The 24906-nt window shown below is 37.4% G+C and overlaps 1 protein-coding gene across 4 annotated transcripts in view; it reads right to left on the bottom strand.

Annotated features, from left to right (window-relative positions):
- Window positions 1-718: 718 nt before the first annotated feature.
- The window catches only part of PRKAA2 (protein kinase AMP-activated catalytic subunit alpha 2), an 80149-nt gene continuing 55961 nt past the window's right edge, over window positions 719-24906 (bottom strand). For 3 of the 4 annotated variants that reach the window (XM_045477545.1, XM_045477547.1, XM_045477548.1), the window contains 5 exons: window positions 20740-20827; window positions 18510-18734; window positions 6028-6532; window positions 4457-4583; window positions 719-3190 (listed from right to left, as the gene is read on the bottom strand). In XM_045477545.1, coding sequence (XP_045333501.1) covers window positions 2952-3190; window positions 4457-4583; window positions 6028-6532; window positions 18510-18734; window positions 20740-20827 — 1184 coding nt within the window. In that variant the 3' untranslated portion in view covers window positions 719-2951. The remainder of the gene's footprint in view (window positions 3191-4456; window positions 4584-6027; window positions 6533-18509; window positions 18735-20739; window positions 20828-24906) is intronic. The other variant, XM_045477546.1, reaches the window with a different exon arrangement.

Below are 24906 nucleotides of genomic sequence, written 5' to 3'. Positions count from 1 at the left end.
TCCTCAAGCAGGAGAGGAGCATGTAACATTTTCCAAATTTGCTCAATGGACTCGTTTTTCAGCAGACCACCTCAAGGGAATCAGTTTGGGAGTGCTGTTGTAGAACTTATGGAGTCCATTTCCATGATGTGACTAAGTCTTTATGACCTAATAATAGAAGCTCTCCTCCAGAATCTTTTTTTTTTTTTAATGTTTATTTTTGAGAGACAGAGAGAGAGAGAGAGAGAGCACTTGGGGGAGGGGCAGAGACAGAGGGAGACACAGAATCCAAAGCAGGCTCCAGGCTCTGAGCTGTCAGCATAGAGCCTGACGAGGGCTTGAACCCATGAACTGTGAGATCATGACCTGCGCTGAAGTCAGATGCTTAACTGACTGAGCCACCCAGGCGCCCCTCTCCTCCAGAATCTTAACTGGAAATTCCTCCTATCCCAGATCTAACTACCACATACCACAGCTACAGTTAACCAGCTTACAAGACTGAAATGTGGGAATTTAGCAACTGATTCTTTCCCTCTTCTAATTAGCAACAAAAGCTTCCTAGGACAATGTTCTAGCCCCTTTTATAGAAGCTGGACTGAGCCCCCTGCAATCTTCTCTATACAAAGCAATTTACTACACCTTCTAGATTCACAGAGTAGCTGTACTTTAAAATTTAACCATACAACAACCCAAACTGCAACCCTGGTTCTCCTAAAATTCAACAGGTAACCATCAGAGGGTGAAAATAGTAAATATTTTTAATTCTCAATAAACATGATAAACATCCATATAAAATAATTTTGATGTAAGTTTTTAATATCTGACTTACAGAGAGCTAAAATGCCACTGTAGTCCTTGCTGCTGCTTTTCCATCTTCAAAATTATTAGGGATTTTGTCCCTGGGGATAGGACTCCTCAGATTAACTCCTTATCTCTAAGGTCACCAATTCATAGTCAAGCAAATATTATGAGGCGGTCCTGTTTTTCCCAAAAGAGGTATTTACACATTTAGAGAGGCCAAAATTATGCCCTAAGCAAAATACACAGCCAGACTGCTTTCCCTGTAAAAACAACTACAGAAAGTACCCTTTGATGCCACTAGATGGCAGTCTTTCAAAGGCTTAAACTTAAAACCGTTTAATGTAAACCCACCCCTCCTTCCTAAACTGGTGAACAGATTCCTTTCAATATTAAGTCAGATTTAAAAGTTCTTAACACCATTTTTAAAAAGTCCTATAAACCAATATGATGTGACACACTACAAACTCCTGACTCAAAACTACTTAAAGACAGACATGCTGATCTTCCATAAACACAAGAGGAACTTATCCTAACATTTTCATTTGCTTCTTGGTAGAAAACATCATTTTTGGCAAAGAGAAACTTGGTTTTCAAGAGCTTAATCTGTTCTGGGGTAAGTCAGGTGAATGAGAGTGTTAATTACAACACATTAAACAAATGAATAGATAAATACAAATTAGATAAATTACACATAATTTAAAAATTAAATACTTTCACTAAAACAATATAAGCAATGAGCTATTATTATCTACTGTGCTGTATATAGATAGGTTTCTTTTTAAACTTTAAAAAATAAAACCTGCACAAGGCAAAACAAAGAAACTGTTTGGTTTTCTTTTAAAAAGCACTGGTGTGTGAATACATATTTGTATATATGTAAACAACACACATTTACTCGAGAGTTTTTTTGTTTTTTGTTTTTTTTTAATGTTTAAGGCTTCCCTACCCAAACAGCCTCAACAGTCAAGGTCAGAGACTATTAAGCTTTGGAAGTACACAAAAGCCCTTAGGGCCAGAACAGTGTTTTCAAACTGGATGGCTAGAACCAAGATAGAGAACAAAGAAAGGGAACCAGAAAAAAAGCTAAGTCAATCAGCCACTAAGGATCAAACAACGAAGACAATGGTGGTGGGAAGGTTAGGGAGGGGAACAGCTGCTATGACAAATTTGAACTTCAAATGAAGAATGAGCATTGTGGGATACAACAGGACAGACACAAAACTCTCCACCACATACATTAAATCAAAGATAAGAGTTCTCTTTTAAGGGACTGTTGATATTTTGCTTTGTTTCATTTAACTGTCTACTTTATCATGCTTAGTGAAATACAAAAATAAATAGAGCCAAAAATAATTTGAGAAAGGTACTTTTGAAGGCATGTTTTAAAATGATGTTAAGGTTTTTCTAAAAATGATACAACATTTATGAAAAACACAAAAGTTGCTGCCATTCTGGATGTTCCAATACTGAGTAGAACACTGAAGGCTCTTAAGATAATTATTCAAGGAAATCTCCCAGCCAGGAGCTGATTATAGCTGTTCTTAAGGAACCTGGAAAAACCAGTTACCTGTTTCAGGACCACAGCCCTTCTGTTAAACAATAGGCAGTATCTGCAAACACTAAAGCTACTAGAAGAACTTGGCTTCTGAAATTTGGGGGACAAGCCTTTAAGATTTCAACATTTAAATACTAACTTACTAATGGCCGTATTATTTTTTTTAATCTTCTTGTGCAAGAGAACAGGATGCATCAACACAACTTAAAGCCTGCTTCACTTTTTAGGAAGTAAACTGGATTTACCTACATTAAATAGTAGAGCAAAGAGGTGTTGCCAAACTATCCTTTGATGAGACGGTTCACTGGTGAAGGTGCATTAATCATCTGTAGTGAACTCACAATTTTAAATTAACAATCTTCACCGACATTCACCTACTAAAGATACTGCCTATGAATTCATCATAGGCAAAACAGAATTACAGATGTCTACAGGTAAATAAAATGTCAGACTTTTTTTGTTTTCAGTAATGTCAATGGCATTGAGTGTCCCCTGGAAATATTCATGACTCTCGATCAGTATTCCAGAGGATGTGATACCCATAAGTAAAATAATGATTTTAAGAATATATCTGATTTTCACAGTGCAATAACAAAGACAAACTAGAGAAACATCATCAACGGGCCAAAGTAGTGATCAGACTGGCACACATTTCAAAAAAATCCATGGTGTGACTGCCTAGGCGAGGTGAAACAGAAGACAGTGTGCTTCCTGTCAAGGAGCCAGTAAGAGAGCCAGAGAGTGAATGACTCTCTGCTGTTACAGAATCAAAACTTGATCTGGGTCTGTGTAAGCCAGCAGCGGAACAGGAACGCTGAGGTGTTGACGAACCAGACCTCTGCTCCACCACCTCATCTGAAATGAACCAAAGGAGAGCAAATTACATGAAAGGTGTACTTGTCTGAGACCTTCCCCTGAAGATGCTACATTCAGAACATTGAATAAACACATCTGAACAAGCGCAACTTAATGGATGGCATGTTTCAGAGTTCGGGGAGCAGGGGTGGCAATACCCCTTTCCTCCCACTGTCACAAGGCATCACTAACCAATCACAACACTGACACGGTCAAAATGTCACCCCTAAATCCTTCTCAGTATAGTATTTGGCATCAGCCTTGAAATCAAATTGATAACCAATAGGAAGGAAGCACATCCTTGGAGGATTATTTTCTTGCAACATACCAACAAAAGGTATCACTAAAAAAAAAAAAAAAAAAAAAAAAAAGTTGCCATTCTGCACATCTGCACATTCAGTGCACACTGCAATTGCCTCCAGGAGGGGCAAGGAAAATCTTGTTAAAAGTGAAGACTTCCAATTTCCCAGGACTCACCTCTAGAGATTCTGATTTGGTAGATACGGGGGTAGTTCCCAAGTATTTGCATTGTAGTAAGAATGCTGGGTAATTCTGATAATGGTGGTCAGGGACCAAATAAATACTGCTATCGTTGGTGGTAGTTCAAGAACGTAATTTAACTATTCTGTTGAAAACAACCTCCCCAACTCTGAACTCAGTTCTACTCTTGTCCATTCGGCACCTAACCCATGGCTTACTGTTTTTATCCCACTTGGCCCTCTGAACTCAACAACCCCATTCGGTTCGTGAAGGTTTGACTTCTGTCACATTAAGTACTTAGACACAACCCAGACCACCTCCCAATTCCTTCGTCTCCTGGACATCTGGGGCAGACCAAATGGGCTGACTCCAAGCAAAGGCCCATTTGGCCAACCAGGATGAGGGAAGTTGATAAATAGGCAAGTTTAGCTATTACAACCCTAATGGTAATAACATATGAATGGAGAAATGTGACAAAGAACCTGACAACATCAGCCAAGTTTAGGTAAAAATTACTTCCCTGTAATTCCTTACTTTGCTCCCACAGCCAGCACTTTAAGTGACTTTTTTATGCTAAGGAGGCACTTCTTTTGAAGAGGTGCTGGATTAGAGATATTCCACATGTCTTCAATCCTTTTCATTTCACTTACATTTTTAGTTAACTCTAGATTACTAAAATACCAGTACAGAAGACCTACCCACCATGTCTTTGAGATGATTTTAACATCTTGTCAACTAGCGCCAAGTTTTATCTTCTCAGAGCTCATGCCTGCATAGCTTCCTTACCATCAATGCTTTTAAAGTCCAAAAGATAGCTTCTGTTGTCAACCAGGTAAAGTTGTAAGCTCATTTTCACATAATTGCCAGTCACTGGATTTTTCCTTCTTACACGAAGATGGTATGCATTCACTACCTAAAATGGGAAATCTTTTTTTAAGGAAAAATGTTAAAAAAAACAAACTACAAAATATCTTCCTATTCTTATTGCAAATAGCCATGACTGATAGAGGTGGGGTAGAAAAGGAATTCCTGAATGACCTTTTTTTTTTAATATATATTACATAACAGCTTCATATTTACTTAATCTCTACTGATAGTACTGTGTGTGCAGAGCAACTGAAACCTAAAGGGAACTCAGGGATTATAGAGTGTCTTAGCCCTCATTCTAGATATGCCTCCACTCTAACACATCAACAGTAATTCTGGTTACCCAGCCTCAATTTGAATACTTCTCCCTATTAATATGGAGTAGAAGGAATAAAAAAGAACCAATATGTTAATGGTTTGCATTCAGCAGTATAAACAGGTACTGTCACAGAATTTAAGTATTGCAATAATCCTGTGAAGAAGTATTATTTGCCTTTGGAAGATAAGACAACTGCAGCTCAGAAAAAAGATGATCCTGGGTTTTCAAAACATCTGTCAAGTTAGTTCAAACTTTTTTTCAGTATGGAATTTTAAAGACATTAATGTCTCTCTTTTCACTGAATTGCTTCAGAAATGTTTTTAAATGATTTTAAGGAAATATTATTTTGTTTATTCATTTCATGTACCAATAAAATGAAAAGGACTGATTTTTCAAACATGTCAAATGAATACATGCATGGTGTATTTGAATGTTTTTCTTCTTCCTTTAAAAATACATTCACAGCTTTCAAGAAAGGAACAAGAGTGAAAAAGGATATCTGAGATGGGGGAAAAAAATGCTTTTCCTTCCACCTATACTCAAATAGAATTATAATGAATTTGAGCACTAATTTGAAAAAAGGAAAACTGGGGGCTGAGAGTAAGAAAAACATACCATAACTAAGGATTAAAAGCACTATACAAATAAAAGAGATCTTCTCAACCTAGAGAAAAATATTTGTTGACTGAAGAAATTTATCCTGATGGTATCATCTGTATTGACCACTAGCTGCTATAGTTAGTGGGAAAAAGAAGAAATGAGAACAAAAAGTTAAACATAGCATCGTTGAAGACACATGACTTTTTATTGCTATGATGCAGGCAAAAACAGATGGACAATTTTCTCAGGCGATTTCAGGTTGATGACGTTCTCTTTCTTGGCCAAGAATGCTAGTCGCTAATTCAAAAATATCAGAGGTCCCCAGCATCGACAACTCTTCATCCTTAAACTTTAGTTTTGAATGTACATGGTACATTAATGAGGAAAATGGGGTTTATCATCCAGAAGCAAGATGACCACAAAATTTGTATCTAAATCAAAATTTCTATTGACCCTAAGAACTCAGTAGTTCAGAACAGCTTATTATACAAAAACACAAACATAAAAAGCAAACAAAAACCAAAAAAAACAAACCTTTTACAAATGATCTTAATATACTGCCATCTCCTACCTTCCATTCAAAATCCAGCTGCTTCATAGCTCGGTAGACTTCGGCCATAATGTCATATGGTTTGCTTTGACTTCTGATTCCAAGATGCCACTTGGCTTTTTTCACAGCTAAAGATTTGGGCTTAGTTGTATTCAGTGCATCCAATGGACATCTTGCTTTAGGGCTGTCTGCTATAAGAGGTGGCATCCTTTCTGGATGAGGCTTCAGGCCTGGGGGAATATGCATGGCACTATCATCCATAAAAGAACCAGTTGGGGGACTAGAGGCGAGGTAGAACTCACTGGCTTGGTTCATTATTCTCCGATTGTCAATGATAAGATGATAAGCCACTGCAAGCTGGTCTTGAGGGTCACCACTATATAAACTGTTCATTACTTCTGATTCTGTACACTCAAATTTTTCACACACTTCTTTCACAGCCTCATCATCAATGACGTTAGCATCATAGGAGGGGTCTTCAGGAAATAAGTAACTGGGCAAATCTTGTTTAAACCATTCATGCTCTCTAGGAAAAATACCACAATACACTATTGTAAGAACATGCTTTGGCAAGTCCCAAGTAATTTATACACGGGGCAATGCAATATAACAGAATCAGGAAGACCTGTTCTCTGTGTGACCCTGGCTAAGTTAATTAACCCCCACCCTTGAATAGCTATGGCTATTCAGGCTTAGGTATTTGGCTGAAATTTTCTCAGAGCCTGTCACTTCAAAGGAAACTGGCAGTGTTTGTTGCCAATGATAAAGTTCAAGCTTTAAAGCAAAATTTTAGAATTTTATACAATTTATATCTGCCTCTACTGGTTTGACAGCTTCCTATGAAAGACTTTGCTGGTAACTTTATAGTGGTAACAATGAAAATGATTTCTAATATTGTATAATGAACATGTCACCATTTGGAAAATCTTTCTAACTCAATAACTCAGTATTTTCAAAATGACCAACACATGAGGTTACAAAATCATACAAGGATAAAACATCCTCAGAACACAAAAGCAACCTGCTAATTTTAATGTAATATAGGACAAAAGTAGGCTGATACCTTTTCTCATTTGATATTGTAACTAACACGTTAAGCTTTGGCTTAATACCAAGAAGAGTATCACAACCGTCTAAAAGACTATTAAAAATGTGCTTCCCTTTCCAACCACTTACTTGATGTCAGATTTTCTTCATAGACTGCAACTAACATACAACACATTGCAACAGACTGAATGAAGACAGAGACAGAAGAACCTAGCCACTGTTTCTGATTAAGCCCAACACTTAAGAGAATCTGAAAATGTAAAATAATGCCACTCTTGTTACCATTTTTTTTTTGGTTATTTTTCAGAAAAGATATTTATTTAGATTAACATGTAGTAGCTTTAGTGTTATTTTTAAGTTAATTAAATGTTTTTTTAAGTTTCTCAGATATTGACATAACCTGCATTAAAAACACAACTCTTTAGAATTCTCAATTTTAAGACTGTAAAGGAATACTAAAACCAATAAATTTGATAATCACTCTCCTAAATTTTATTTTCTCACACTTCTGGGCCTTTGTTCATAATGTTACTGTAACCATCCTAGAATATCCCATCCCTTTTCATCCAAGTAACATGTACTATTCCTTTGAGACTGCACAAGCATTACTATTGGTAGAACTGGGCACCCCCTAAGCTAAATTCAGATCAATATATATTTTACTTGAATGCCTTCTATTGACTGATTGTTTCATTTATGAATATTAACTAAGGGTATACAACGATGGGGCACCTGGGTGGCTCAGTTGGTCAAGCATCTGACTCTTGATTTCGGCTTAGGTCACGGTCTCACAGTTTGTGGGTTCGAGCTCCATGCTAACAGAACAGAGCTTACTGGGGATTCTCTGTCCCCCTCTCTCTCTTTCTCTGCCCCTCCCCTGCTAACACACTCTCTCTCTCTCTCTCTCTCTCTCTCTCTCTCTCTCTCTCTCTAAATAAGTAAACATTTAAAAAAAATTTTAGGGGTGCCTGGGTGGCTTAGTTGGTTGGGCATCCGACTTCAGCTTAGACCACAATCTCACGGCTTGTGAGCTTGAGCCCGGCGTTGGGCTCTGGGCTGACAGCTCAGAGCCTGGAGCCTGCTTCGGTTTCTCTGTCTCCCTCTCTCTCTGCCCCTCCCCCACTCGTTCTCATTCTAAGATAAACATTAAAAAACTTTTTTTAATAAATAAATAAAAATAAAAGTAAGTTTTAAGGTTATCCTATGGCAAAAGGACTCTCATCCTCACAGAGATTATATTCTAGCTGAATACAGATAAAATATTCACAAAAATAAACATACAGTTATAAATACACAAACATGAAAATCCTGTGATAAAGATTCTAGGTGGAAAGCACAGTGTAAAATAAGAATGTAAAAATCACAATGGGATGCGTGTAATTAGGGAAGCTACTCTGAGTGGTATTTAAGCAGATAACAGAATGATTACATATCAGCTAAGCAAAGAGCTACGAACAGGTATTCCCAGCAAAAGAAACAATGTATGTAAAGACCGAGACAAGAAACAGCTGTACCATGTTCAAGGAGCAGGAGGTCTGAGGCCACTACCATGAAAACATGAGTTGCAGATTAGAGGGTCAAAACATACCAGATATTTCTGACAGCTGTAGGCTGTAAGAAAGATTTTGGGCTGAGAACTTATGCCTGATGAAAATCACTGAAAGAATTTAGAGAGACAGGGATGACAGTGACATGATCTAATTTGCATTCTATAAAGATCATTCTGCTTGTGATATAGAAATTGAATTGAAAAGACAAAAATAATGATGATGTTGATGATGGTGTGCCAGGCCCCGAGGGTGATCCAAAGATGAATCTTCTATAGCCTCTAGTAGATCTTTGTATTTAACACTCACACTTTCTTATAGGTGTTGATTTTTTTTCTGAATCTTACCCACTAAACTCAGAGCTCCTTGAAACAGGGATCATGCCTTATTTAGCTATATTCCATTACCCAATACAGTGTAAACAAATGCTCAGTAAATGCAAAATAAATAAATGATGAATACATTAAGTATGAAAACCGAAATGAATTCATTAATGTGATTATTTCCTGTATCAGACTAAGTACCCAAGGCTTAATAATAAAAATGTGAGATGTTAATTTTTTCAAAAGAAAGAGAACATAAGAAATTATATGTCTAACATTTTTAAAACATCAATGACAAATAGGGAAGGTGAGCACTTTTGAATGAACTCCAAAAATTCACTCTTCCATACAGGCATTAAGATTACTAGCAAAAATTATCAAAGTCGACTTTTCCAGTACTCTGGAAATTAACCAAAAGCCTGCAAAATCCTTAGAAGTATTTACTCAGGAAAACAGCTGAGTAAAAACAGTGAGATGTGGGACATTTTAAACTGCCCTATATCCATCTTCCTTTCCCCCATTTTCCATGGTAGCCTTGAAAACCAACAGCGTCACAATCATGGTAGCCCAGAAAACTGGCAGCCTAGCAACCACTAAGGGGAAAAAGGCTTGGAATTAGAGCAGAATAGCTTTAGAATTCGCCAAAGTCCTAGCCCCACAGAACTGTCACTATTTGACATGTCTTGCAGTTCCCTGAAAATCTCCACTTTGTAAGCCTGGTCTTGATCTGACCTGATTCAGAGCTCCCTCACTGCAAACAGCCTTCTCCTCAGGACACTTGTCAAAAACAACCAATGGCAACTGTCTCACATCCCTGCTGCCTAAAGAGGCAAGAAGAGTTGGAGCAAGTAAGAAGCTAACCAAAAACCTTAAAATGAAAACTTTAGGAATAAGGGTTCCACTGGGATCTTTGAAATACTCTAATACATTCCTGGGACTAAAGAAGGCCACGTACATATACAGGGCTGTACGCATGCCCAAGAAAGACCCTAATTTCTAATTAGTGGCTCACTTGGAGCCTCGATGCTGACAGAGAGTAAAGCCTAAAGCCGGGTTAACAAGCTTCTCGTTGGAGCAATGAAGACATGCACACGGAGTCTCTCAGCAAAGGCTGGGAGACTTATTAGATCAAGACATTCAACGGAAGCTCTAATAATTAGCTGACCATTAAGCTAACCAAGCAGAGATTTCAGGGGCCAACCATGACAAAGAATAAAAAATTTATGGAATTAGTTCAATAAAATCACTCAACAAGAAGAGCAGCAACAACATACAAGAATTACAAACTCTAGGCATACACCCACAAGAAATGGAAACGTATGACCATAAAACACTTGTACACAGGGGCGCCTGGGTGGCGCAGTCGGTTAAGCGTCCGACTTCAGCCAGGTCACGATCTCGCGGTCCGTGAGTTCGAGCCCCGCGTCGGGCTCTGGGCTGATGGCTCAGAGCCTGGAGGCTGTTTCCGAATCTGTGTCTCCCTCTCTCTCTGCCCCTCCCCCGTTCATGCTCTGTCTCTCTCTGTCCCAAAAATAAATAAACATTGAAAAAAAAAAATTAAAAAAAAAAAACAAAAAACACTTGTACACAGATGTGCATTGCAACGTTATTCTTAAGAGCCAAAACGTGGAAACAATTCAAGTATCCACTAACGGATGGATAAACAAAATGTAGTATATCTATACAATGGAGTATTGTTCAAGGAAAAAAAGGAATGAAGAACTGATAGATGCTACATCATGAATGAACCTTGAAAACATTATGCTATGTGAATGTAGCAAGACTCAAAAGGCTATATGCTCTATGATTCTATGTATATGAAACTTCCAAAATAGGCAAATAGGTAAAGGCAGAAAGTAGATTACTGGGTTCCAAGGGATAAAAGGAGGGGAAAACATGTAATGACTGTTAAAGGGTATAGAGTTTCTTTTAGGGAATTAGAAAATGGTGATGACTGTACAACTTGGCGAATACACTGAGAACCACTGAATTACAGAATTTAAAGGAGCAAACTTATGCTATATGAATTACACTAATAAAATAAATAAATGCTTAAAAATAATAACTAGAGAAATAATGTACATTTTAAATTTTTTTTGACACTTATTTATTTTTGAGAGACAGATCATGGGTCAGGGAGGGGCAGAGAGAGGGAGGGAGACACAGAATCCAAAGCAGGCTCCAGGCTCTGAGTGGTCAGCACAGAGCCCGACATGGGGCTCAAACCCACGGACCACAACATCATGACCTGAGCTAAAGTCAGACGCTTAACTGACTGAGCCACCCAGGTGTCCCCACATTTTTTTTTTAATTCATTCATTTAGACAAAGGACCATAATTCTTTACCATAAGAAAACTGCCAGTTAAAAAGTCATACTCCCAGTTTTTGATTTTCAGGAGTCAATTCCTGAATTAACTCTATCAATGGAACCAGTAACCAGAATGTTTATGAGGGTTCGCCCGAGACAAAATCAGTTCATTTCCCATGGGTTACTACTGCACAGCCATCAGAAATTAAGTCTTTCTATCACTACTATCTGATACCCAATTTTGATACATGACTTAACACTAAATGAGTTATGGAGACACATGAAAATGAAAACACAACCATCTAAAATCTCTGAGATGCAGTGAAAGCAATTCTAAGAGGGAAATATATAGCAACACAGGCCTACCTCAGTAACTAAGAAAATAAATAAATAAATAAATACACACTCAGATAAACAATCTAACGTTCCTCCTAAAGGAACCAGAAAAAGAAGAACAAAGTCTAAGGTGAGTTAGAGCATATAATAAAGATAAGATTAGAAATAAATGACATAAAGACTACAAAACAATAGAAAAAAAATAAATGAAATCAAGAGCTGGTTCTTTGAAATGATAAATAAAATTGATAAACCCTTAGCCAGACTCATAAGGAAAAAAAAAGAAAAGGCCCAAATAAAATCAGAAACAAACGAGAAGGACTACCAACTGACACCACAGAAATATAAGGTATTATAAGAGAATATTACACCAACTTATATGCCAACAAATTGGATAACCTAGAAGAAATGGATAAATTCCTAGAAAGATACAATCTTCCAAAACTAAATCAGGATGAAATAGAAAACCTAAACAAACCAAACATATAAGACTGAATTCATAATCAAAAACTACCAAAAAATAAAAGTCCAGTATCAGATGGATTCTATAAAACATTTAAAGAAGAGTGAATACCTATTCTCCTCAAACTATTCCAAAAAATAGAAGAGGAAGGAAAGTTTCCAAATACATTCTACAAAGCCAGCATTACCCTGATACCAAAACAACACAGACATTACAAAAACAGAAAACTACCAGCCAATATCCCTGATGAACACAGACATATAAATCTTAATAAACAGCAAACCACATTTAACATTAAAAAGATCACTCATCACAATCAAGTGGGATTTATTCTGGGGGATGCAAGGATGTTTCATTATTTATAAATCAATCACCCAAATACATGACATCAACAAAACAAAGAATAAAAATCAAATAATCATCTCATTTGACAAAATTCAGTATCTGTTCATGATTAAAAAAAAAACAAAAAACCAACAAAGTGGGTTCAAAAGGAATAGATCTCAACGTGATAAAAAGCCATATATGAAAAACCCACTGCTAACATCATACTCAATGGTGAAAAACCAAGAGCTTCCCCCCTAAGATCAGGAACAAGACAAGGATGTCTACTCTTACCACTTTTATTCAACATAGTACTGGACATCCTAACTATAGCAATCAGACAAGAAATGGAAATAAAAGGGATCCATAATGGTAAAGAAGATATCAAACTGTCACTATTTGCAGATGACATGGGAGTAACATTAAAAAATCCTAAAGACTCCAACAAAAAACTACTAGAATAAGTCAGTGAAACTGCAGATACCTAAAAATCAGTCACATTTCTACACACTAATAATAAAGTACTAGAAAGAGAAATTAAGAAAACAATTCCATTTACAACTGCACCAGAAATAATAAAATACCTATGAATAAATTTAACCAAGGAAGTGAAAGACCATGCTCATAGACTGGAAGAATGAAAAAAAAAATTTTTTTTTAATTTATTTGCTTTTGAGAGAGACAGAACGTGTGCACACACCCATGAGCAGGAAAGGGCAGAAAGAGAGGGAGAGAGAGAGAATCCTAAGCAGGCTCCGCACTGTCAGCAGATCTCATGATCCATGAGATCATGACCTGAATCAAGATCAAGAGTCAGATGCTTAACTGACTGAGTCACCCAGATGCCCCAGAATGAATATTGTTAAAATGTCCATACTACCCAAAGCAATCTACAGATTAAAATACCAACAGCATTTCTCACAGAACTAGAACAATCTTAAAATTTGTGTGCAACTATAAAAGACCTCAAATAGCCAAAGCAACGTTGAGAAAGAAAAATAAAGCTGGAAGTATCACAATCCCAGATTTCAAGATATACTACAAAGCAAGAGTGATCAAAACAGCATGGTACTGGCACAAAAAGAGGCACACATATCAATGGAACAGAATAGAGAGCCCAGAAACAAACCTATGCTTACATGGTCTATTACTCTATAACAAAGGAGGCAAGAATATATAACGGGGGAAAGACATTCTTTTCAATAAATGGTGCTGGGAAAACTGGACACCTACATGTAAAAGAATGGAACTGGACCACTTTCTAACACCATATACAAAAATAAACTCAAAATGGATTAAAAACCTAAATGTGAGATCTGAAACCATGAAATTCCTAGAGGCAAACACAGGCAATAATGTCTCTGACACTGGCCAAAACAACATTTTTCTAGATATGTTTCCTAAGGCAAGGGAAACAAAAGCAAAAATAAACTATTGGGACTACATCAAATAAAAAGCTTTTGCACAGTGAATGAAACCATCAACAAAACACGAAGGCAACCTACCAAATGGGAGAAGATACTTGCAAATTATATATCCAATAAAGGGTTAATATTCAAACTTTATAAAGAACTTATACAACACAACACCAAAAAACAAAAAATGAAAAACGAAACAAAAAAAAAAAACAAAACAAACCAAAACAAAAACCAATCAATTAAAAAATAGGCAGAGGACCTGAATAGACATTTTACCAAAGAAGACATAGAGATGGCCAATAGACACATGAAAAGATGCTCAACCTCTGTAATCAGGGAAACCACAATCAAAACCACAACGAGATATCACCTTACAACAGAGTAGCAAAAATCAAAAGATAAGAGACAGTAAATGTTGGCAAGGCTTCAGAGAAAAAAGAACCCTTATACACTGCTGCTGGGAATATAAACTGGTATAGCCACTGTGAAAAATAGAACAGAAGTTCTTCAAAAAATTTAAAAGATATTTTAAATTCACTAGGTATTTACCTAGAGAAAACAAAACCACTAATACAAAAAATATATAAGCACTCCTATGTTTACTGCAGCATTATTTACAATAGCCAAGATATGGAACCATCTACGTATCACAGACAAATGGATAAAGAACATGGGGTATACATGTACAATGGAGTATTACACAGCCTTAAAAAAGGATGATGTTGTGCCATTTGCAACAAAATGAATGGACTAAGTGAAGTAAATCTGAGAAAAATAAATACATGATTTCACTCATAAGTGGAATCTAAAAAAAGGAAATGAATAAACAAATTTTAAAAAGCAGAATCAGACCGATAAATAGAGAAGAGACAGCTGCCAGGGAAGGGGGGGTGGTGGTAAGGAGTATGGACAAAGTGAAAAGGCAAGAGGGGGACGCAGGCTTCCAGTTAAGGAATGAACGCATCACAGCAATAAAAGGCACAGCATAGGGAATATAGTCAATGATGCTGTAATAGCATTCTGTGATAACATATGGCAGCTACGCTTGTGGTGAGCATAGCATAACATATAGAGAAGCTGAATCACTATGTTGTTTACCTAAGACTAATGTAACAGTGTGTGTCAACCATACTCAAAAATATTTTTTAAAAGGAGACCAAATGAGTTATAAAGAATATCAAATTTTAGAAATTTCACCATGTGTCCAAATTTCTTCAACTGCAGCTAAAAGTTTCCTACATATTAACACCGTGTGCTGGACATTGTTCTAAGAGCTTTAATTATATTGGGTTGAATGTCTGCAGTTTCTGATATTCAGCTGTTTTTAGACCTACGGAAAAAATTCACATGGCTCAACCTAAGACTTTCCTCCCACCAAACCCACTATATATGATGTAACAAAAGCACAGAAAGAGTAAGTAGTATGCTGGTAGTTAGTAACCAGAATAATTAGGATTAATACTAAAACAGTTGAACTTCAGACCCTTCACTTTTAATCACGTTGTATTAACTGTTATTATTAATTATTAGTAATAAGAGTAATACTAAGCTTAAGGCACTTGGGAGAATACAAAAATGTTATTTCATGAAAACGATGTCTGTCTTGTCTATCACTATATTCCCAGAACTTAGCCTAGGGCCTTGAACAGAATAAATACTAAATAAATAGTTACTGAATAAATAAAAGCAAAAATGATTAAATGAATGAATAAATACTGAGATACATTTTCTAACCTCCAATCGCTTACCACCTTATAAGAAAAATAAGACCTACATGGAATAACCATAAGAATATAGCAGCATAACAACTCGGGGTGCAGGGACACAGGCACCCCAACCCCAAGGCCCACACCACCAGGACCACAGCAGAAGGGAAGTTCTGCTCTAAGTGCTCAATAAGCTGGTGGACTAAGTCATCCACGTGTGGGTGTTTCTGGTCCCCCACCACCTATCAGCCTGGGAGACGCATCTGTGTCGCAGGGACCAAGGTGCGCTGTGGAGGGGAGACCCTGTGGGACACCTCCTCTTTGCAGCCAGCCCAACTCCACAACGAATGCCACAGAGGGGCACAACCTGGCTCTTGGAGGTTGGCAGGTAACTCCTGTGTGCAGTCAGATTTGAAACCCTGGTGGGTCAATCCACACCCCATACCTTCCACAGTATCAGATAAAGCACCTCTGAGCTTGTGTTAAGTTCAGCTGGGCCACAAAACCACTAGTAAGTGTGAGAATAAAGGGAAACATAGCTAAAAGAGAGCAGGGACACTAGAAGGGGGAGCCCTACCACTCAGTATCATTTACAGAGCCCATCGGGGTACTGATCACGACTGTGATGCAGCCAGTGAGAAACTGTCATCACTCTGATCTCTTGCTGTTCTCCAGTGGATTTTGGTTCAGAAAAATCCCTCCCAGATTTTTTTTTTCCATGAAATAAAGTTCCTTTCCTTAAAAAAAAAAAAAAAAAAAAAAAAAAAAAAAGAATGCACTAGCATAACAGGGGCGCCTCAGTCTTATTAAGCATACTACTTTGGCTAAGTCATGATCTCATGGTTCGTGAGTTCGAGCCCCGCATCAGGCTCTGTGCTGACAGCTCAGAGCCTGGAGCCTGCTTCAGATTCATTCATTCATTCATTCATTCTCATTCTCTCTCTCTCTCTCTCCCCCCCTTTCCCTCTCCCTCCTTCTCTCTCTCTGCCTCTACCCCGTTCACGCTTTCTGTCAAAAATAAATAAACGTTAAAAAAAAACCAACAACAAAAAAAATTCCCATACATTAAAAAACTGAATTTGGATAAATAAAAAATGATAGAAACTATAAATTCAAGTTATTAGTTTGAGAACAGAAATGAATGCCATTATTTTTTTTATAACTGGGAGTTTGTACTTGTACTGAATACTATTTTATGTCAACTACATATGCATAAATTACTTCATCCTAAGAATTTTATTTACATTTTTCATCTAAAGCTTGTAAATATACAAGTATCGGTTTTAACAGAAGTGGAATCAGTACTTTTCCTATTCTAAATGTATGTGCTGACAGAAACAGGTGCAAATATATGTATCAGCGTCTCTAATTTTCTTTCTAAGGAAAAGACAATTAAGTGACCAAGGTGCTTGGCTGGCTCAGTCCATACAGCATGTTGACTCTTGATCTCAGGGTTGTGAGTTTAAGCCCCAAGCTGGGCATAGAGCTTAATGTTAAAAAAAAAAAAAAAAAAAAAAAAAAGCCAAAAACAAACCAAACAAAACAAAAACTGTAAACACAAAAGGTTTTTTTCCTACTAACTTCATTTCCATAACTAAAGTTGGTGCTAATTTACAATCACATGTTTATTTTATGTATGAGGCCTGGAACACTGAAGAAAGGCTAGGGGAGAAAAACAGTATACAAATGGAAAAGCAATCAGTCCCTGCTTGCAGAAGAGATCAGCAGCTACCACGTAAAAAACTACTCCATTTAAACATTCCAAGAGTCACAGGTCTCTACACAACCATTCCGGCTTGTAAGAGGAGAGATTCTGGAGAGACGGTAACAGAATGTGTTTGTAAATAAATAACTGATGAAATGTTAGGTAAAAACAAAAAAAACCCTAGGAAACGTAACACAGTAAGTAAAAAGTAGAAGGTAAAGAATTACCATGGCTTGTGTATGCTAGATAAAGGTCCTATTCACAGTAACACCGCAAGTTCCGAAGTTTCTCACGTAACAAGAAATCCTTCACAGCCCTAGCTTATTTTTTTATTCAAAATCTTAGCAAAACTTTTAATGCTTTATTTCATCAACCATATGTAAAATACATAAATCTCACCCTGTATTCCATTTGAAATTTATTCACTTTTTTTTTAAGTTTATTTTCAGAAAGAGAGAGAGAATATATGCATGTGTACACAGGGGAGGGGCAAAGAGAGAGGGAGAGAGAGAGAATCTCAAGCAGGCTCCACAATGTCAGCACAGAGCCTGAAGCAGGGCTCAAATCCCACAACTGTGAGTGAGATCATGACCTGAGCCCAAATCAAGCGCTGGATGCTGAACCGACTGAGCCACCCAGGCACTCCTGAAATTTATTCAAATAGTTTCTCAACATATACTACATTCGTGGGCCTTCTAGCATTGTGTGTACTAAGATGAGTAAGACACTCTCTCTACCCTTATGGAGTTATAATTTAGGACTGGAGGAAGAGGCACTGAGTAATAGCTAGATATGAAGCGATAATGAAAAAGTAAAACCATGAACAAAATGTGGAAATCACGAAGTGGAAGCAACTAACACTGCCTGGAGGAATCAGAGGTAATTTCACAAGGGAGAGGATAAGTAAGAATTATAAAGGATGGATGGAAATCTACAGGGTCAAAAAAGGCAGAAGACAAATCAGAGACAATAATATAAATTAAAACATGAAGGCATAAAATATGTTTCTTGAAGAACAAGAAGCTGAATGTAGCTGAGGCACTGGTACCAGTGTGTGGTGGTAAGTGCAGCAGTGAGGCTTCAGGAGAAGGAAATGGAGCCTTATTAGGAAGGGCCTTTAAGGATTTGCTGCTTAAGCTAAAAAGTTTAGGAAACAATCTGAAATATTTAAAAAGATCAGTGACCTGATCAGGTTTGTGTAAAAAGGAAAGCAAAATTCCTATGCAATTAAGTGTTACAGAGACTAACATAAAGCAGGCACTCAATTAGTGTTATTATTATTAATACTACAAAATGCACGTAACAGTCACAAAAAGAATAATCACCTTATATCTTTGATAGTTGCCCGTTTCAGGGGGTCAACCTGCAGCATATGCATCAACAGAGTGGCAACAGAACGATTGAGATATTCTGGGATATAAAAAACACCCCCTCGGATCTTCTTAAATAACGTAGGTACATGCTCATCATCAAATGGGAGGGTGCCACAAAGGAGAGCATACAAGATAACACCACAGCTCCAGATATCAACTTCAGGACCTGCATACAATCTAAGAAAAAGGATGACAAAACCCTGAAATACAAGTACACTTTTTCTCATCCGCGTGTATACCCTGTTTCTTCATATACATATTACAGACTCAGTCTATACTGATTTGCAGGCCTTCAATGAGGACCATGGCCACACTCCCAACAGTCAATACTTGTTCCCGTAGAGAAATGGTCTATGCAATTACTATTCAAGTTTTCCAAAAGAAAGCAGTATTTTTCTTTGTCACAAACTCACTTAACTTACTAATTGACTAATTAAAAAAAAATAAAACAGGGGCGCCTGGGTGGCTCAGCCAGTTGAGCGACTGACTTCGGCTCAGGTCATGATCTCACAGTTTGTGAGTTCGAGCCCCACGTCCGGCTTTGTGCTGACAGCTCAGAGCCTGGAGCCTGCTTCTGATTCTGTGTCTCCCTCTCTCTCTGCCCCTCCCCCACTCATGCTCTGTCTCTCTCTGTCTCAGAAATAAACATTAAATTTTTTTTTTTTAAAAATAAAACATACTATGGTTGAATTTTTATGGAAACATCAAAGTAGATAACCATAAACCTGAAAAAAAACAATACTATAATGTATACGTTAAATCCTTTTATCATAAAACTACAATAAAGAAAATGCATATAGAACAGAATTTTTATCCCTGACATGCCTATTTTACAGAATATTTGAAACATTACAATGCCTAACTAGTCCTACAGCCATCCCTTTGACAGTACTTGTCCTGTATAACATTATCCTGAGTATGACTTTCATTCCAATCACTTGTTAGGTTAGCTCACAGGACTAAGGTTAGCTTTGTCATACATAACCTATGCCTGGAATATTAGTCCTTTCTTCTCTCACCTACATAAAAAATATTAAAATGCTCCTGATAGCACACTGACAAACTCAAACCTAGGTCTGAGGTAACAAAGTAAATCTATGTTATTCCAATTAAAAGAATATAATCCACTTCAAAATGGTGCTGCCCATCATTTATATCATTTGCTGTACTGTCCAAAACTCCTATATCTGTTCCTTGCAAGAATAACTTTTCTGTATTTTCTCTCAGAGAATTCTGTTAAGTTTTTAAACAGACACTGGTCACTGTAGAAAGTCTTCAGTTTATCACTGCAATCTGTATGAACATTTTTTCTATATACCAATGGGTAAGCTCCAATCTCTACTTGTACAGTTTAATTTCATGAAGTGACAATACTGTCCCCCCAAAACCTCATTGTTCTAAAAACAAAACATAAAATAATGGTCTATATAGTACCTTATTAAAAATATGTTTATTATTTAAGGACTGTCTGATAGGAATGCTTGAATATAGCAAATGCTCTTATCTGTACTTTATCAAAATAAAATCAATATTTCTTTCAGTCATTTTTTTAATGGAAAAACTCCCTTAAAATTTTTTTCAATAATTCAGCATCATCACAGACTCATGGAACTTTGAGAACAGAGAGAACAAAAGCTCACCTAAGGGTTTTATGTTCATCGATATGCTTCTTATCTGTTCCTTCAACACTTTACTCTTTGCTTACATCTTTATTTTATACTCTCTTCTTTTCCTTGCAATGTCTCAGTGACTTACTTTACACCTCTGCACTCTGCACCCGGGAACCTAGGTGTTTTACATATTGCCAGCATATATAGGACCAGGGACACTAATATTGTCCTATCAAGAACTTAATGCTTGAATTCTTTTGTAAATGTTTTCAACAAACACAACACTTATTCTCTGTTATTACTATATCAGTAATACTATCAAAAATAACTAGGAATAAAAATAATTACACCTGGAAAAAAGAAAAAAATCATTAAATATACTCATAACAAAATCTAAACTGTTTAAAAAATTGTTTAATAAAACTATTCTCTCTTAAAGAATGGAAAAATTAAAAGGACAATTTGTTCCTACTGTGTTAATCTTATCCTCTAAACAGAATATATCATAATTAAATGTTATTAAGATGAACAAAAGATTATGAAAAGTTTACTCTCCACCCATCTATTATTACCTGCCTGAGATGACTTCAGGTGCTGCATAATTGGGAGATCCACAACTAGTTCGCAGAAACTCACCATCCGACATCATATTAGACAATCCTGAAAATAAGAGTAACGTTTACTTCATGCTAGATATTTTTAAAAGTAGATATAAGTACGAGGGAAAATATCAAGTCTTTAATGTCCTATACATATTTTTTAATTATTAGAAAAAAAGTAGTGGAAAGTATTTGTTAGACTAGAAAAAAACATTCCAGCATGCTTAAGCTCTAAAAGATAAAGCACATCATGTATGATTCGAATTCCTTTTTCTAAATAAAAATCTTGATTCACCTGACAAATATGAGATTGTTCTAAATTATATGAACTCTTCTAAACATAAAAGCAACAAAATATTATTTGCCCATTTCTACAGTTGAAAGAATGAAATGGAGCCTATTACTTTTTGTCCTATGCTTTCAAAGCCTTTAAAAATAAAATCTCTAAGTAGAAATCAGACAGGTTCTTATTTATAAAGATTATGTTCCAAAAGCTTTTAATTTGGAAAGCTTATATTCAACATAGAAAAAATAATCTACTGAACCAAAAATCTAACTGGACTACAATATTAAAGAGTTTTTTTGATTTACAAAAGAGAAGGGGCACCTTTTAAAGTTTTTTTTTTAGGAGGAAGGAGTCAACATAGCAGAGCTATAAGTAGGGGGACCCAAAGTTCCCTCGTCCTTCAAACACAGCAATACTGAGGCCAGAAGACGGAATTCCAAGAACCCAGGCTACAGAGTGACAGAAATATCTCTAGGGGCCCACAGGGACAACTTGGTGGTCCATAGGTGTGTGACTGTCAATTGGGAGAGAGAAAATGGGTGGCATAGGCACAGAGGAGAGGGATCCCTTTCTCTGGAGAGACAAAAGGAAGAGAAAGAGAGGCTGTGGAAGTGTAGGGCTGTATTTGGACAAGAGAAAAACCACAGACCTGGGAATAGAAAAAATAGAGAAAGAACCAATATCTAACACGATCCAGGGTTGCAGGTCTTTCTCCAGACTGGAGCCTGCCGCCCTGTATGCACGCCTGGGGAGGAGGGGAGCCAGACCCAGGCTTGGTAGCGAGCTCAGGGGTGCAGTCGGAGAGAGTAGCCCCCTCCCTTGAGTGCTGTGGGAAGAAGGTATATATCCACTCTAAAGACAAAAGACCCTGCGGACACCTGCCACCCAGGCCAGGAGCGGCACTACCCCAGAACTGGGGTGCACGGAGCAGGATCCTTTATGACATCAGGGACTGAATTTAGTCAAGTGCCTGGGAGGTGCAGGAGATGGTGGAGTGGGACAAAGTGGCCCTCTTGTGTCTGCACGGCACTGTGTGGACAGCCTGAACAGAGCAGTGGGAGACATCTGGTCTGGGGAGGAGAGACAGGGGTGTCCCCATTTTTCTCCCCATCGCCAACAAGGTTGGGCTTCAGGGAAGGGACAACAGACCCACAGTGCAGGCAGGACCTGCCTACACCAAACCACGCCCCTTAGTGCCTGGTAAATGCATATCTATGGAAGCGAGACGGACACTGAAGCAGACAGTGTTCCAGACCAGCACCGCAGTCACAGGTTCCAAGGCACCATCAGGTATCAGTCCAGTGGTTTTGCATTTTCTGATTTGACTCTTGATCAGTTCTTATTTTATATAAATTTTTCTTTCTTCATTCCTTTTATTATTTCTAATTCTGATTGGTTTATTTAAGCAGATAATTTTTAATCCATTCTTTTTACATCTCTTCTGTATCTCCTTTTTCTTTTTTTTTTTAAATATTTGTTTATTTATTCATTCTGAGAGACAGAAAAAGAGCAGGGGAGGGGCAGAGAGAGAGAGGGAGACAGAGAATCCCAAGTAGGCTCCACAGCTGTCAGCACAAAGCCCAATGTGGGGCTCAAACCCATGAACCGTGAGATCATGACCCGAGCCTAAGGCAGACGCTTAACCAATTGAGCCACCCAGGCGCCCCTGTATCACCTTCCCTATTTTCCTCTCTCTCTCTCTCTCTCTCTCTCTCTCTCTGGATTAAGCAATATAGTTTCTCTGATTCCCTGCCTGGTCAATTTTTTGGTTGCTGTTCTTTTCTTTTTAACCACCCGTCATTTCTCTCTTTGTATGGGATAAGGCTTCTTCTACCACCACACCCATTTTTAAATTTTTTTCAGAGTTACTTCAATGAACAAATCAAAGCACGCCTAGTACAAGGTCCAAACTACCATTACAGGTAGCGAGATCAAGCAACCAGAGTCACAACAACAGAGAGCATGCAACACACTCCAAAAACACCTCCTGAAGGGCCAGGTTCTTGACAGTGTACGACCACTTTTTAATATAATTGTGCTTGCAGGTGCAGGTCATATAACAAGCTATCAAAACACATAAAGGACAGAAAACTAGCCAAAATGATGAAACGGAAGAATTCTCCTCAAAAGAAATTCCAGGAAGAAATGACAGCTAGAGAATTGATCAAAACAGATATAAACAATATATCTGATCAAGCATTTTGAATAACAGTCATAAGATTAATAGCTAGACTTGAAAAGAGCATAGAAGACAGCAGAGAATCTACTGCTACAGAGATCAAAGAACTAAGAAATAGTCAAGACAAATTAAGAAATGCTGCAAATAAGGTGCAAAATAAACGAGATGCAGTGACAGCAACAGAAGATAACATTAGGGAAAACGATGAAGCCAAGAAAAAGAGAGATGAGACAATGCTAGATCATGAGGGGAGAATTAGAGAACTATGTCATTCAATGAAACATAATAATATCTGTATCCTAGGAGTTCCAGCAGAAGAAGAGAGAAAGGGGCAGAAGGTTTACTTGAACAAATTATAGCGGAGAACTTCCCTAATCTGAGAAAGGAAGTGGACATCCAAATCCAGGAGGCAAAGAGAACTCCCTTCAGACTCAACAAGAATAGGTCTTCACCATGGCATATCATAATGAAACTGGCAAAAAAGAAAGATAAAGAGGGAATTCTGAAAGCAGCTAGGGACAAATGGGCCTTAACCTGTAAGAGTAGACACATAACAGTAGAGGCAGACCTGTTCCCTGAAACTTGGCAGGCCAGAAGAGAATGGCAGGAAATAATCAATGTGCTGAACAGGAAAAATATGCAGCCAAGAATCCTTTATCCAGCAAGGCTGTCATTCAGAATAGAAGGAGAGATAAAGGTTTTCCCAGACAGACAAAAGCTGAAGGAGTTCATAACCACTAAACCAGCCCTGCAAGAGATCCTAAGGAGGACCCTGTGAGTGGAAAGCAGAGAGATATCACCACAAGCATAAAACCTACAGATAACACAATGACACTAAATTCATATCTTTCAGTAAGAACTCTGAATGTAAATGGACTACATGCCCCAGTCAAAAGACAGAGGATATCAGAATGGATTAAAAACAAGATCCATCTATACGCTGTCTAAAAGAGACTCATTTTAGACCTGAGGACACCTTCAGATTGAAAGTGAGGGAATGGAGAACCTCTATCATGCTACTGGAAGTCAAAAGAAAGCTGCAGTAGTCATACTTACATCAAACAAACTAGATTTTAAACTAAAAGCTGTAACGAGATGAAGAAGGAAACTGTATTGTAATTACGGGATCTATCCATCAAGAAGAGCTAACAATTATAAATGTTTATGCCCCAACACACAGGTTCCCAAATATATCAATCAATTAATCACAAACGTAAGCAACCTTATTGGTAAGAATATGGTAATTGCAGGAGACTTTAATACTTCATTTATAGCAACGGACAGATCATCTAGGCAGAAAATCAATAAATGAACAATGGTCTTGAATGATACACTGGACCAGATGGACTTGACAGATATATTCAGAATTTTTCATCCAAAAGCAGCAGAATACACATTCTTCTCAAGTGCACATGGAACATTCTCCAAGACAGAACAGTTACCAGGTCACAAAACAGCCCTCAATAAACATAAAAGAACTGAGATCATACCATGCATATTTTCAGATCACAACACTATGAAACTTGAAATCAACAACAAGAAAAAGTTTGGAAAGCCTCCAAAGGCATGGAGGTTAAAGAACATCCTACTGAAGAATAAATGGGTTTGGGAATGCAAGCTGGTGCAGCCACTCTGGAAAACAGTTTGGAGGCCCCTCAAAAAATTAAAAATAGAA

Source organism: Leopardus geoffroyi, chromosome C1, assembly GCF_018350155.1.
Source record: "Leopardus geoffroyi isolate Oge1 chromosome C1, O.geoffroyi_Oge1_pat1.0, whole genome shotgun sequence".
NCBI classification, from domain to species: Eukaryota; Metazoa; Chordata; class Mammalia; order Carnivora; family Felidae; genus Leopardus; species Leopardus geoffroyi.
This window is presented reverse-complemented; position numbering and strand designations above follow the sequence as displayed.